This window comes from Polypterus senegalus, chromosome 5, assembly GCF_016835505.1.
Source record: "Polypterus senegalus isolate Bchr_013 chromosome 5, ASM1683550v1, whole genome shotgun sequence".
NCBI classification, from domain to species: domain Eukaryota; kingdom Metazoa; phylum Chordata; class Cladistia; order Polypteriformes; family Polypteridae; genus Polypterus; species Polypterus senegalus.
The window spans coordinates 12134445-12150362 of NC_053158.1; the positions used below are offsets into that span (position 1 = coordinate 12134445).

The 15918-nt window shown below is 39.8% G+C and overlaps 1 protein-coding gene across 1 annotated transcript in view; it reads left to right on the plus strand.

Moving 5' to 3' along the window:
• cdh7a (cadherin 7a) overlaps positions 1-15918 on the plus strand; it is a 262279-nt gene that overhangs the window by 187278 nt on the left and 59083 nt on the right. Inside the window, exons 5-7 of the mRNA XM_039754344.1 lie at positions 8840-9027; positions 9875-10128; positions 14117-14253. Coding sequence (XP_039610278.1) covers positions 8840-9027; positions 9875-10128; positions 14117-14253 — 579 coding nt within the window. The remainder of the gene's footprint in view (positions 1-8839; positions 9028-9874; positions 10129-14116; positions 14254-15918) is intronic.

The following is a 15918-nucleotide window of genomic DNA, read 5'->3' on the forward strand; positions in this document are numbered from 1 at the left end:
AATGCTTTCTCTGGTTTTTTTTTCTTCTTTTCATTTCTTTGTGGAATTGAGCTTGCTCAGACTCAAGGGAGACAAAGAGAGAGCTATTTGTTCATTTAAGACGCAGACGTTCCACGGTATATTAAAAAGCCATCAAAATAATTATGAGCTGGCAAGCAACGTGAAGCAAATTAGCATCCTGAAGTACAACAGCTAATCAAAACAATGCATACTGACAGAAGTTATTGAAGTATGAAAAAATATTTTGTAAAATAACGTGTGCTGCTGTATTTCGAGTACAAATACCGTTGATAAAAAGTCCCAGCTTGGCGTGTTGTATTAGGAGGCAGGGGGGATGAAAGCAGATGATATTTGCCACCTTGTTGTTTTTTATTGAAGCTATGTTTAAAAATTGAATGGCTTGTTTTCCATTAATTTGATTTTACGATCAATAATTTATACGAATCTTGTCATAATCTCATTTGTACACTATAGTGCAGTACAGTATTCACTACGGAGCAGTGATGGAAAAATGTATGAAAATAGAGAATTCTCTAATTCACTGAATATTGTCACTAAGATGGTCATTTCCACGTTTTTGTTTTACTTAGGGGTCTCCTTGCACTCCTGACCAGTATCATTATTCATTGACTTTTTCTTGTTGTACGCGTATGCCCTAGTTTTTTTAATTTGTCTCTGAACTTTGTGACCAGTTGAAAAACACCAGGGTATGGTAGATGAAATGTTGGCATACCAACTGGGATACCCTGTACAATTGGCACAATGAAATTAACAAAAAAGGAACGTACCCATGACACAAAATAAAGTCAGCCTGAACTTGCAGCCATTATTCACAGCAGTCTGAGAAGTTATGCAGATACCTGAGCACTGGACCAAAGGAAATATTGTGAAGATACCTAAGAAAGGTGCACAACGTGACTGCAATAATTGGAGGGGAATTACTCTTTTATGAATTCCAAGCAAGATTCTTTCGTGGATCGTCTGAAATTGGATTTCGGATTGGCAAATAATGAAAAAGCAATAACGGGAGCTCTATCCTCACTGACTGCTCTGTCAAAATGTGACACTACCTTGTGGGGAGAGCCTGTTTTTATGGAGTCTGGGCCAGAAGGGGAGGGGCCAAGTCAAGGCCCTGTAGGTGTCCTCTTTGGACGTCTTCTCAAAGCAATGGGAAAAAGAGAAGATACAGTTGGTGAAAGTACCCCCTCTCATCCCAGAGTGGTATCACTTACTTCATCAGAACCTGGAAGGTGATCGCTAGGGCCCACGATTTACCGCGGGAAGAAATGGTAAATTTCGCGGCATGTTTTTTTTAATTCGGCACGGCAAATGCAGTACCAGAACTCCATAAGACTAATTCGTAACCCAAGCAAAATAAATGCAATTTTTCTTATCCTTAATCCCTAATAATAATCAATCATAATTTGTAATACTAATCAAATAGGTATATCAAACCGTTCACATCCGCACATTTTAATCCACAGATTTGTTTTAGGAAAATGATGCTGAAACATATGTAGGCATAATATTATTCTCAACAAACGATCGAATAATGTTTCTAAAGTCGTTATTTATTTATTGTTGAAGAAAACAGCACTGTAAGCTCGTAGGTTTTCTTGTGACAGAGAATATCGCAGTGGTGTCAACACTGATCCATATTTGAGAAAGAACGTTCCACATCAACAGAAGAGATCAGCAACGCAACGTAAACTTTAGCAAGAGCTGCTAAGCGAGGCAGTCTGTCCTCTAAGGCACGCCAAAAAGCAGTGATATCAGCTGGAATTACTTCACGAGATGCTATGTCCAGATAAGCTTGCCATTCATCTGCTGCGGCCATCATTGTTGGCACTGATGGTGCATGATCAGCAAAATTCTTCGATAAGAGTGATAGCTGTCGTGGATCAAATATTCTCACAGATCTGAATAGGTCCATTGCTAGCTGTTTGGTTCCCACAACATATTCTTCAAGCTTAGCAGCAGCATTGTGCTTTGCATCTTCACAACTGCTGGTTGCAATTGGAAATCCGGATGATTTCAGGCATGACAGTAAGTCAGACACTTTGTTGTAGACATCGTACAGCCATGAATGACTGTGCCTCAAAAGAAGTCAGAGTGATCATAATTGGCTGGCAGTGAACAGATACAAATTCAAGTTCAGCTCTCAGCTCATTAAGTTTATCAGTACTTTGCAGCAACGCCGGCAGCTTGTTGAACTGGACTGTAGCTCCACTGTTTTCGATTTCAGTAGCAACGAACGAGATATTAATGAGATGATGCAATAGGCTAAAGAAAGACAGAAGTAATCAAAACTAATCATACTAATATCAATATGTCTCAAATAGTGAGATTTCATTCAGATTTGGTATTTTCCGCAGCAGTTAGGTTAATTCCGCGGCTTGGTGTTTTACTGCTGCAAAATCCTAAATTCTGCAGCGTGGCGTTAAATTCCGCGGGCCGCTGTAAATCGTGGACCCTAGTGATCCCCAGGCACACATGTGTGACAGCTTCCACCTGTTTAACATCTTATTTTTGATAATTTCTGAATTGCACAATCCTCATTGTCTGATCCAATTTAAACCAGATTGTTGTAATCTTATTGGGATCTTCATACTGTAACTCTTGACGAGTGTGAATTTACCTTATTTTCAGATGTTAGTGGAGATTGGGTTGTATATACAAACAGTGATTGAAAAGGCTGATAGGATGTTAGGAAAAAAAAGGAAGGTGAAGGTTATGTCCACAATGAAAAGGAAAAAAGGCTAAAGGCACAACATTTCAGCTGAATAGCCTTTATCAGATATCCAATTGAAAAGGAAAGAGAAAGTCACGTATATAGGAGAAGAAGGAAGGAACAAAGCCAGCGAAAATGAAAAAAGAAAAAAATGGATTAGAAAAGATGAAGCGAGAGATTAAAAAATCATGAAGATCCGGAGTAATAGGTGAACCCTGGCTGAGAATAAGCTGAGCTTCTTCTACTGTTCAATGAAAAGTGTCTTTGAAGCCCTGTGAAAGAACACAAATTAAGAGACCAGGGTGGCTATGATCAAGGGATGTGAAGTGTTCTGCAACTGGCTTTGTAAGTTCTTTAATTTTAAAACCTCAAACGTCTGCTAGCCTTCTCCCTATTTCACCTCTGTAGATGGTTGAACACTTCCTACTAGAAATGAGGTAAATGTGATTTTTAGATGGGCAAGAGGCTTGTTGTTTTAATATTTAAATTACCAGAAGGACCAGATACAATGATATTGTTGGTGACATATTTGCAAGTGACACAGCTCAAAGTGACTGGTGAAAATGGTAACTCCCCACCATGAAGTGAATTGTGAAAGAGATGTTGGTGTAGGTTATAAATTATCAACAGAAGGAGATCAAGGGAAGGTTAGGAAGTAAAGGCTCCTGTGGAAGGATCATTCTGCCAAAATTTGGAAGGAGAGAAACAGTGTTATGGTGGAATTAGTTTCATTATTAGGGTAATAAGAAATTTTAACATATCAAGATGTGTGGAGTACAAATCATGCATTATCCATCCATCCATCCATCCATCCTCTTCCACTTATCCGGGGTCGGGTTGCAGGGCAGCAGCTTAAGCAGAGATGCCCAGACTTCCCTCTCCCCGGCCACTTCTTCCAGCTCTTCCGGGAGAATCCCAAGGCGCTCCCAGGCCAGCCGGGAGACATTGTCCCTCCAGCGTGCCCTGGGTCTTCCCGGTTAGATTTGCCCGAAACACCTCACCAAGGAGGCGTCCAGGAGGCATCCTGATCAGATGCCCGAGCCACCTCATCTGACTCCTCTCGATGCGGAGGAGCAGCGGCTCTACTCTGAGCCCCTCCAGGATGACTGAGCTTCTCACCCTATCTTTAAGGGAAAGCCCAGGCACCCTGCAGAGGAAACTCATTTCAGCCGTTTGTATTCGTGATCACGTTCTTTCGGTCACTACCCATAGCTCATGCCCATAGGCGAGGGTAGGAACGTAGATCGATTGGTAAATTTTTACCACGACAGACCGATGCAGAGCCCACATCACTGTGTGTGGACGCCGCACTGAGCAGCCTGTCAATCTCACGGTCTATTCTTCCCTCACTTGTTAACAAGACCCCGGGATACTTGAACCCCTCCACTTGGGGCAGGATCTCCCCTCCAAGCCTGAGAGGGCACTCCACCTTTTCCGGCTGAGGACCATGGTCTAGGATTTAGAGGTGCTGATTCTCATCCCAGCCGCTTCACACTCAGCTGCGAACCAATCCAGAGAGAGCTGAAGATCACGGCCTGATGAAGCAAACAGGATAACATCATCTGCAAAAAGCAGTGACCCAATCCTGAGTCCACAAAACACATGTAGACTGGTTGGGCAAACTCCCATGCACCCTCTAGGATTCTGCTAAGGGTGTAGAGCTGGTCCACTGTTCCGCGACCAGGACAAAAACCACACTGTTCCTACTGAATCCGAGGTCCGACTATCCGACAGACCCTCCTCTCCAGAACCCCCGAATAGACTTTTCCAGGGAGGCTGAGGAGTGTGATTCCTCTGTAGTTGGAACACACCCTCCGGTCACCACGCACTAGTGACGTGACATACAATTTTTCATTTATCAGTGTAAATATGTCTTTGTTCTATGGTGTTGCTGAATGTTGTAATAATGTGCCATGGATTTCCTGTTTCATTAGCCACATAACTCCATGGCTTGGACTCCCAGAAAATAGAATGACCTCACCCAAATCACGTTCTTCTAAAACCTGGGAGTTCTGTCTCTTCATTCATCTTTTTTGAATCATTTACCCTGAAGGAAAGGGAGGAACAGACTAGAACTGAGCCAGGACAAGAAAAGTACTCTGCTGAGAAAGAGTGAATTATTAAGGAGTTCTATTGAAGAAAACTTGTAGTGCTCAGGTTATCGAAAAGGCAAATAGTAGCACACTTTTGAGCACTCTGCGTAAACGCTTGACAAATTGTATGCTTTGCTGTCTTTGTCGTTGCCTTTGTCAAGTTCCTGTTGTATTTCACACATTTAAATGCTTAATGTTCAGCATAACCATTCACTATTTCTCAGACCAGTCCTGAGTTTCATTTTTATGTAAAGAAAGCAGAGTGTTTCTCATTATGATTAATTAGGACTACTAACAGTGACGAGCTTTATTTAGCCTTGTTGCACAAACTAATCCTTTTATGAACAATGAAATTGAGAAATGAACCTCACTAATATGTAGAGGTTTGTTACAGGTGAGGCCTCACCTGGAGTACTGCATACAGGATTGGTCTCCATGTTAAGATAAAATAGGGAGTGGTCTCCCCACGACTTCCTCATATACTCAGATATGGGGATGGATATTTGAGGAGTAATCCGCAAGGCAATGACTATATTTTTATACTGTATTATGTACATTAAAGAACCATCAACAACAAATCAAATGAAATTAATAATTTATAGAAAAATTATTATAAAAGGTAAAGTACCACTTCCGGTTAACAGAAATAGCCCAAAAGTTGAAAGAAATATACGTTTTGTACCTAATACTTGTATGCCACATTTGGTTGACCTAAGTGAAAGCGTACTCAGGTTATCATGTTTACACACACACACACACGCACACACACACATATACACACGCGCACACAGACACAGGGAGGTGTAAAATATCATGATTTATCAAAATCTTGACATCGAATCTTTGGACGATTCCAATACTTTTCCTACACTTTGTATACGAGAAGGGCAGGGATTTCTAAAACGTCAAGATTCATTAAATTCTCAACATCTGATCTTTAGATGATTACAATTCTTTCCCTATACTTTGTATACGAGAAAGTCAGGGAGATCTAAAACGTTGAGATTCATCAAAATCTTGACATCGAATCTTTAGATGATTGCAATTCTTTCCCTATACTTTGTATACGAGAAAGTCAGGGAGATCTAAAACGTTGAGATTCATCAAAATCTTGACATCGAATCTTTAGATGATTGCAATTCTTTCCCTATACTTTGTATACGAGAAAGTCAGGGAGATCTAAAACGTTGAGATTCATCAAAATCTTGACATTGAATCTTTTTCCTACACTTTGTATACGATTTCTAAAACGTTAATACTTTCTCTATACTTTGTATATGAGAAAGTAAAAAAAAGATATAGCAGCAGAGTGATTCTAGGATGCAGAGGTATGAACGATGAGGAGAGATTGAGGGAGCAGAACTTTTTCACTATAAGCAAACAGACATTATGTGGTAACAGGCTCAAAGCATTTAAAATGAAACAATGGAAATAGTACAGGGGATACAGGAGGTTACTTTAAACTGCCACATGAAGAAACCTCCAACCAGCTCTTTATTAACTGAACAGCTATGGATAGCACCTGAGATGGCTAATTAAACAAAAACACAAAAAAAGATAAAAAAAAAAACACATGAAAGGTGGACAGGGGAAAATGCCTCATGGAGCAACCAGGTCTTTATTAACTGAGCAGCATGAAGCCAGGTGTGGATGGTAGAGCTGGTAGAGTCGTTGATTGCCAATGCAGAAAGTTCCAAGATGGGTGTAATTGTAAAATGAAGACTTCCAGACAGCAGGAGAGACAAGGGTGGGAGATTTCCAGCGAGAGGCTAAAAGCAACTGCAGTGGTTAGAGTCATTAAAAGCTTCCACTGGGAGAGAGAAAGTGAAGGTGAGGAAAGTAAGGAAAGTTCTGTGAGAAGAACTTGAGGGCACAATGGAAATGGCAAAGGGTCAAAATTTTGACTTTGTGCTTCTAATTGATTTATGAGTTTTTCACATAACACTTTAAGAAGGGGAACCGGATGGGTGTGTTCCAACTACAGAGGAATCACACTCCTCAGCCTCCCTGGAAAAGTCTATTCGGGGGTCCTGGAGAGGAGGGTCTGTCAGATAGTGGAACCTTACATTCAGGACAGTGTGATTTTTGTCCTGGTCACAGAACAGTGGACCAGATCTACATCCTTAGCAGGGTCCTGGAGGGTGCATGGGAATTTGCCTAACCAGTCTACATGTGTTTTGTGGACTTGGAAAAAGCGTTCGACTGTGTCCCTCAGGGAATCCTGTGGGGGGTGCTCCAGGAGTATGGGGTACCGGAGCCCCTGATAAGAGCTGTTCGGTCCCTGTGCAACCAGTGTTAGAGCTTGGCCCGCATTGCCGGCAGTAAGTCAAACTCGTTTCCAGTGAGAGTTGGACTCCACCAGGGTTGCCCTTTGTCACTGATTCTGTTCATAACTTTTCATGGACAGAATTTCTAGGTGCAGCCAGGGTGTTGAGGGGGTCCGGTTTGGTGGAGTCAGGATTGGGTCATTGCTTTTTGCAGATGATGTTGTCCTGTTTACTTCATCAGGCTGTGATCTTCAGCTCTCTCTTAATCAGTTCGCAGCTGAGTGTGAAGCAGCTGGGATAGGAATCAGCACCTCTAAATGCGAGACCATGGTCCTCAGCCGGAAAAGTGCCCTCTCAGGATTGGGAGCGAGATCCTGCCCCAAGTGGAGGAGTTCAAGTATCTTGGGGTCTTGTTCACGAGTGAGGGAAGAATGGACCGTGAGATCAACAGACGGATCGGTGCGGTATCCGCAGTGATGCGTTCTCTGCATCAGTCTGTCGTGGTGAAAAAGGAGCTGAGCCATAAGGCAAAGCTCTCAATTTACCAGTCGATCTACATTCTTACCCTCACCTATGATCATGAGCTATGGGTAGTGACGAAAGAATACAAGCGGCTGAAATGAGTTTCCTCCGCAGGATGTCTGGGCTTTCCCTTAAAGATAGGGTGAGAAGCTCAGTCATCCAGGAGGAGCTCAGAGTAGAGCCGCTACTCCTCTGCATCGAGAGGAGTCAGATGAGGTGGCTCGGGCATCTGATCAGGATGCCTCCTGGACGCCTCTCTGGTGAGGTGTTCCAGGCACGTCAAACCATGAGGAGGCCCCGGGAAAGACCCATGACATGCTTGAGGGACTATGTCTCCCGGCTGGCCTGGGAACACCTCAGGATTCCCCTGAAAGACCTAGAAGACGTGGCCGGGGAGAGGGAAGTCTGGGCATCTCTGCTCAAGCAACTGCCCCCGCAACCCGATCTTGTATAAGCGGAAGAGGATGGATGGACATAACACTATCTGGACACTTTTAGAGTGATCTCTCTCTCTTTCTCTATGAGTGTGTGTTTGACATGATGATGGGGTACTGCACTCATAGCGACCAGCAGCAGAATTATCCCTCCCCATGTTTTGTCAAATTTTTCTTTCTTTTAACAATGACTTATGTTTTGTACTTTCCTGCTTGAAAACAAATTTCCCTCTGGGATAATAATGTCAACCTAACATAATGAATCATCCAATCCAAGTCTAGCTTGGCACACTTCTAAGTATTGTGAAATGGTAGAAACCTTTTTTATTACTCTTTGTAGGTTTTGTTTTGTGCAGATAAAAATTGTGCATGTTTTGCAGTTCAGTAGAATTTTTCTTAATGAGACACTATTTCCCCATTTGATTAGAGATAATAAACTATTGGATTGCAATCTTTCACTGCTAAAATCGCAGTTTTAATTAGGGTTCACATACTCCACAAAGTTGCAATTGCTGCAAGCCTGTATATTTATGTATGCCTACTCTGTGTTTGTGTGTGTGTTTTTAACTCTTTGCCATTTATTATGTGTCAGTTGTTAAATGCAAGTCTTCTTATCAGGTATACCAAAATTCATTTCCAACATAGTATGTATCCACAAGCGTCTACTGTTCTTTTCACTAAACTGATATTTTGTCAGTCTCCAGCCAAATAAGGCTAAACACTGCAACTGTTTTGTAGTCAAGTGATGGTGTTAGAAAATTGTCTCATCAATAACTGTGTTGGGTTTCACAGAATCCTATCAATACAATATACCAGAGTCGTTGCCTGCGGTCTCTGTAGTTGCCAAGATAAAAGCTGCAGATGCTGATGTGGGACCAAATGCTGAAATGGAATATAGGATTATAGATGGCGATGGCCTTGGGATGTTTAAAATTTCTACAGACAAAGAAACTCAGGAGGGAGTCATATCACTTGAAAAGGTAAAGTAAACGCCAATGTTTATTTTATTTGTTTTTTTATAAACTTTGTGGTGTACTTTTATAAATCTTAAGAGAATAGTCTTAGGCATTTCAACGTTATGGCATATAGTGTAGCAGCAACAGCACGTTTAAAAAACAATTTGGTCCTTACAACGCATGTTTCCACCATATAAAAAGCGTTCCAGCACAGACTTCACATTTAAAGTTTTTATAGCCTAAACTTCAACAATGCCTTTCAAACTGTTTTTTTTAGAATTTAACTCAAATTTGATCCGTTTTTTTAATTACAATAATACAGTGGAAAGACAGAAATACATTAGAGTTGTTATGAAACTCTTATACCTAGCCTACATAATAAAGGAGTTAACTTCTGACTTTTGTTATATGATAAGCATTAATGTTTGTCCTGAAACTATACAGTGAGTTCAGAGACCGTTCACATTTTTTGACCCCTTGCAGATTTATTGAGGCATGAACTTTATTGTCAGATTTCTAGTACAGTACAAATTTCCAGCCACCCTGACCCTGAGATACTTTCTGCTTCAGGGTACTTTAGTTGGGGTACTTTCACTAAGCCATAGTGTTGGGCCACATTGGACAATTCATGTTTATAATTTAACTTGCGATCATTTTACTACCCTAATAATTTGAGCAATTTAAAGATTATTGAATACTCAAACACCTTGTATGTTTTATAGCCGTGTACTACAGGAAATCTGTGCATTTACTCTACAGCTAATTCAAATTCTCTACAGTAATAGGCATTTTTACAAAATGAACTAAGAGAACTATTTGTCTTTAATCTTAACTGATTCCTACAAGCAACTGTTATGTTTGGATTCTATAGGAATTGGACTTTGAAACAAAATCAAGCTATAACTTAAGAATTGAAGTCACGAACAAAAACAATGACACTCAGTATATGAACCTGGGACTCTTTAGTGATACGACGGCTGTGAAGATTATCGTGGAGGATGTGGACGAGCCGCCCATATTTAACTCACCTGTTAACAGGATGGTAGTTTCTGAAGAGGCTAAGATTGGGACCATCATTGGAACCGTGGCTGCACATGACCCCGATGCCTCCAACAGTCCAATTAGGTAAAAATCTTTAAATACAGTACTTTTGTTTGTGGGTAAATGTGGCTTTTCTGATACTGTGAATTTATGGTATGGTTTATGGAATGATTTACATTATGCAGACAGAGAAATAAGGAAAACAGTTAATAATAATTAAACCTTTCATCAACCCACAAATATGATGATAAACATCAGTGACAGACTTACATTTTTGGGGGCCCTGAAGCTTAAACTATTATGGGGTCCCTGAAGCTTAAACTATTATGGGGGCCCCTTCTGAATAAGCAGCAAGGTCTGGGTGACCACTGTTATTTTCTTCAATAGGGTTTGCCCAATGACAGATCACCACAAATTTAAAAAGAAATTAAAAAAAAAATGTAATAACCACTCAAATTTTGATTAGAATTGCTGTCTGATTATTTTTTTAAAACACCATCTTCTACAGTAAACATCCAAAATCTTTAAGCGATGGTGGACTAAATTCCCTTCTAAGGCCCCCTCTAGGATTAGGGGTCCTGAAGCTTAAGCTTTATTAATTTCATGTTAGATTTGCCCCTAATAATAATTGAGAGTTCCAGCGAGGTTTTCTTTTCTCCTGGGATACTGTCGACTAAACTTTTTCTTTTCCTGTCCTTGGTCGTAGTCAATAATGAATAATGGACAGATTTTGTTGAGTTTCATTTATCGTATGTTAATCAGTTTCAAATTCTTTTATTTTCCTGTCTGTCGAAACAAATCTGTGTTTTTATTAGAACTCATTATGTAATTAGTAATTTGAAAAGTTTGTGTTTGCATCTCATCTGAGAACTTGTCACAGTGCTCTTCAGCTGCAATCAGTGAAGAGCTCTGTACAAAATATACTATATACACACACACACACAGATCCCTTTGTCTATAAAGCCTCCTGAGATCCAAGTGCTCAAAGTATTGTAAACCAGTATCATCAGAGGTTGTCATTAACTTAGGTATTTACAAAAGATACAACTAATTCTCGCAGTGTTTTAGCATTTCCATAAACTTGGACAGGTAAGTGCACAATGCTGCCCTTTATACTCTGACAATGATAACATCACACATTTCACACTTCCTATCATCATGTGTTAGTACTTAAGGTAATGTAATAAAATAACAAAACAAGGTGAGAAGTTGGAGACCACCTCGAAAGTTAACAACTTATCCATCTTAACTGCATGAACTGAAAGATCAGAATTCAAAAGTTATATGCCTTTTTTATGGGCGAAAAAAAGCAAACATCTATCTAAGCCAAGAGATAAAATTCATAAGTCATGTGGTTCTTTCTATAAGAGAAAAAGTTAAGCCTATTGTAATTTTATGCTTTGTGTTTTTTATTGTCTTTTGTCTATATATTGTACCTATAGACTTCTATATCTATACATATACTTACTTATACTTCTCTGATATAAATAAATTGTTCTACTTTGTTAATTGCAGCAAATGTGTTTGGGTTATTTCTTGAAAGCGAGTCTGTTGCCACTTCTGGATCACAACAGAGAAAGTGAAAGTGATATTTACCCATTTATGTACCTCGTTCAGAAATTGCAGAGATCTCTTCATATTTCTAGTGTTCTGGGTGGAAAATGAAACAGAGATCCCTAATTCAGCTCACATTAATTTGCTGTTCCCTGGGTGGGTGTCGTATTAATTGTTTTAATTAATTACTAGCATTGCCGAAGGCGAAGTTGGTAATTAATTAACTGAGTCATCAGATCAAACCTTCTTTTTCTGTTGAGTAATGGTTGTTACTAGTTAGAAAATATTGGCACCAAACAGAAACACAGCCTAACAAAACTCAAAGAAGGATAATTTAGAAAATGGCTACAGATGGGTTAAAGAAGTGAAAGAAGTGCAATCTGTAAGTTTGTCTGTGTGTTTTCTATTATTGTGACTTAGTTAAGGATCAGACCACAGTATTTTGAGTAATTAATGTAGTGATCCTGGAAACTCTGAGGGGTTCACACAATTTCTCTCGCAAACATACTCTAATAGTTTTACTGTAAACTATAATGTAGGTAAAGCCAAGGCCAGATGATGCACCAAGTACACTAGGCTGGTACCCTGGGTTCCTAGGCAGCCCAGAAGCTTTTAAGAGTTCCTCATACACATGTAAAGTCATATGAAAAGGTTTGGGAACCCATCTTAATTCTTTGGATTTTTGTTTCTCCTTGGCTGAGCTTTCAAAGCAGCAACTTCCTTTTAATAGATGACATGCCTTATGGAAACAGTAGTATTTCAGCAGTGACATTAAGTTTATTGGATTCACAGAAAATATGCATCATAACAAAATTAGACAGGTGCATAAATTTGGGCACCGCAACAGAGATATGACATCAATACTTAGTTGAGCCTCCTTTTGCTCCTTTGAGCCTCTAGACGCTGTCCTCCTATAGCCTGTGATGAGTGTCTGGATTCTGGATGGAGGTATTTCTCACCATTCTTCATACAAAATCTCTCCAGTTCAGTTCAATTTGATGGACAGCCTGCTTCAAATCATCCCATAGATTTTCGATGATATTCAAGTCAGGGGACTGTGACGGCCATTCCAGAACATTGTACTTCTCCCTCTGCATAAATGCCTTTGTAGATTTCGAACTGTGTTTTGGGTCATCGTCTTGTTGGAATATCCAACCCCTGTGTAACTTCACCTTTGTGACTGATGCTTGAACATTATGCTGAAGAATTTGTTGATATTGGGTTGAATTCATTCAACCCTCGACTTTAACAAGGGTCCCAGTCCCTGAACTAGCCACACAGCCCCACAGCATGATGGAACCTCCACCAAATTTAACAGTAGGCAGCAGGCGTTTTTCTTGGAATGCGGTGTTCTTCTTTCGCAATGCAAAGTGCTTTTTGTTATGACCAGATAACTCAATTTGTGTGTCATCAGTCCAAACGACTCTGTTTGTGGTGTGAGTGCAGAAAGGGTTTCTTTCTCATCACCCTGTCATACAGCTGTTCTTTATACAAATTGTGCTGAATTGTAGACCGATGTACAGATTCACCATTTGCAGCGAGATGTTCTTGCAGGTCTGTGGAGGTGATCTGTTGGTTGTCTGTCACCATTCTCACAATCCTCTGCATATGCCGCTCCTGTATTTTTCTTGGCCTGCCAGACCTGCTGGGTTTAACAGCAACTGTGCCTGTGGCCTTCCATTTCCTGATTCCATTCTTTACAGTTGAAACTGACAGTTTAAACCTCTGAGATGGCTTTTTGTAGCTTTCCCCTAAACCATGAGACTGAACAATCTTTGTTTTCAGATCTTTTGAGAGTTGCTTTGAGGATCCCATGCTGTCTGTCACTCTTCAGAGGAGAGCCAAAGGGAAGGAAGCCCAACTTGCAGTTGACCACCTTAAATACCCTTTTTTCATGATTGGACACACCTGTCTATGAAGTTCAAGGCTTAACGAGCTAATCCAACCAATTTGGTGTTTGTTGCAAGTAATCAGCATTGAGCAGTGACATGTATTCAAATCAGTAAAACTACAAGGGGACTCAAATTTTTGCACAACCAGTTTTTCACATTTGATTTCATTTCATACAACTAAATACTGCTTCACTAAAAACCTTTATTTTGAAAACACTGCAGTACTCAGATGTTCCTAGGAAATGAAAGACATGCCACTGTTATCTCTTTTGTTGAAAGTAGAGTAAATTATTATGCAGGCTTAGAGGGGTTCCCAAACTTTTTTATATGACTGTAATACATTTTTAGCAAATTCACAAATTCAATTGAAAATGTGCTCACACAAAAGCCAGGCACAACCCACAGTCCCAAGTTTGAGCAATTACAAAGACCCTAATTATGATTCTCTGTTATTATCTGTCTTTAAGGATCTTTTGGCCATGGAGTAAAGAATTATCTGAACTTTTTGTTTTGAGTAAGCACAAATAAGTCAAAAACATCTAAAAAATAAAGTGTCAATATTATAAATTTGTACAAATACTTCTCAAATAGATGTATATAATCATATATTTTAATTTTGTTTGCAGGTACTCAATTGATCGTAATACTGACCTAGAAAGATACTTCAACATTGACGCCACAACAGGTGTCATTAGCACAGCAAAGCAACTAGATCGAGAAATGAATGCGGTCCACAATATTACACTTCTAGCAATGGAAAGTTGTAAGTATTTATTGATTCATTGATTGATTGTTTTTAGTTGAAGGAATTTGGAAATAATCCCATAATTGTTACAGTTTAAGTGATATGTCTCTCCACTGTAGGGATCTCTGGCTTAGCCCTTCATTGGTTCATCAAATCTTTCTAATAGGCAACAGTTTGTCACACTCAGACAATAGAAATCCTTCACCTCACCTGTGTTGCGTGGTGTCCCTCAGGGTTCAGTCCTGGTTCCATTACTCTTTCTACTTTATATCCCCCCTTTGGGTTGAAGTATTCACAGACATGGCCTTAACTTCCACTGTTATGCAGACGATATACAGATATATCTTAGTCCACACTCCCCTACAGACTCGCCTCCCAGTACACTCGCTGTTGATGGAAAATAACTTTCTCAAACTTAATGCCAATAAAACAGAAGCATTACTGGTCACCCAACCTTTCTGTTTCTATTAATGATACACACTTGTCAAACCTGCTTCTGTTGTTAGAAATCTTGGTGTTTTGTTTGAGTCATCTCTTACCTTTGAGTTACACATTAGGCCTCTTTCCAAAATTTCATTCTGTCATCTCTGTAACATTGCCCGACTCCGTCCATTTTTGTCCTTTAATGATGCTCAAACTCTGGTTTATTGTTTCATAATGTCTCATATTGATTACTGTAATTCCCTCGTCATCTGCCTCCCTGTAAAATCTATACAGAATCTGCAGTACATTCAGAACTTCGCAGCCAGAGTCCTCACCCAAACAAAGCGTTCTGCTTACATCTCCCCTGTTCTCTCCCAGCTTCACAAATTACCGGTTCCATCAAGGTTTAATTCTCACCTTCAAAGCCCTACATAACCTTACCCCTCTCTATCTCACTCAGCTCCAAGCTCCTTACACTCCTTGTGATCCTTGTCTCAGGTCCTTACGCAGTAATCTCCTTACTGTCCCACCAAGGCAGGCAGGTCCTTCAGTATTACGGCCCCTCAACCCTGGAACTCTCTTCCTCAGTTTCTCTGAGATTGCTCCTCTTTCTTCACCTTTATATCTCAGCTCTTTTTTTTTACCCTGTAAGTAAAGCGACCTTGGCTTTGTGAAAGGTGCTCTATAAATGCAACTTATTATTATTATTATTGTTATTATTACTAAGATTGTTTTGCTTATTTGTAAACAATTTTTGTGGGTATCAAGCTATTTATATGCATTATTAAGGATCACCAATTGCATCAAGACAAACAGTTGCAATGAATTTTGAGATGAAGCTAAATTAAGAGGAACTGAATATACCATAAAGCAGGACACAAAGAAAGAATAAGTGAAGACACAGTAGGAGTGTTTAAAAATATGAAGTGGACCTCAAAGGAACATTATACAATTGACTAAAGCGTGACTAATTACTGTATACAAAATGAATTTCCATTTGTCAATCTTTTGAACGTTCTTATTCCATTAAAGGCTATGCGGAGCCACTTCGTCTGTCTTGGCAGCACTGCATACAAATCAGAAGCCATTACCGGAAAATTTATTAATTAGCAAAGGCGACAGCTTTAATTCCAGTATGGTGCCTTTCAAATGTATGTAACCTACCATTAAGCAAAGTACCTGAAAATGCATGTTTTGAAGTAGCCTTACACTTTTTATTACTTGTTAATCAGGATGGTGAGAGGTGGGGGTTAGCTGGCC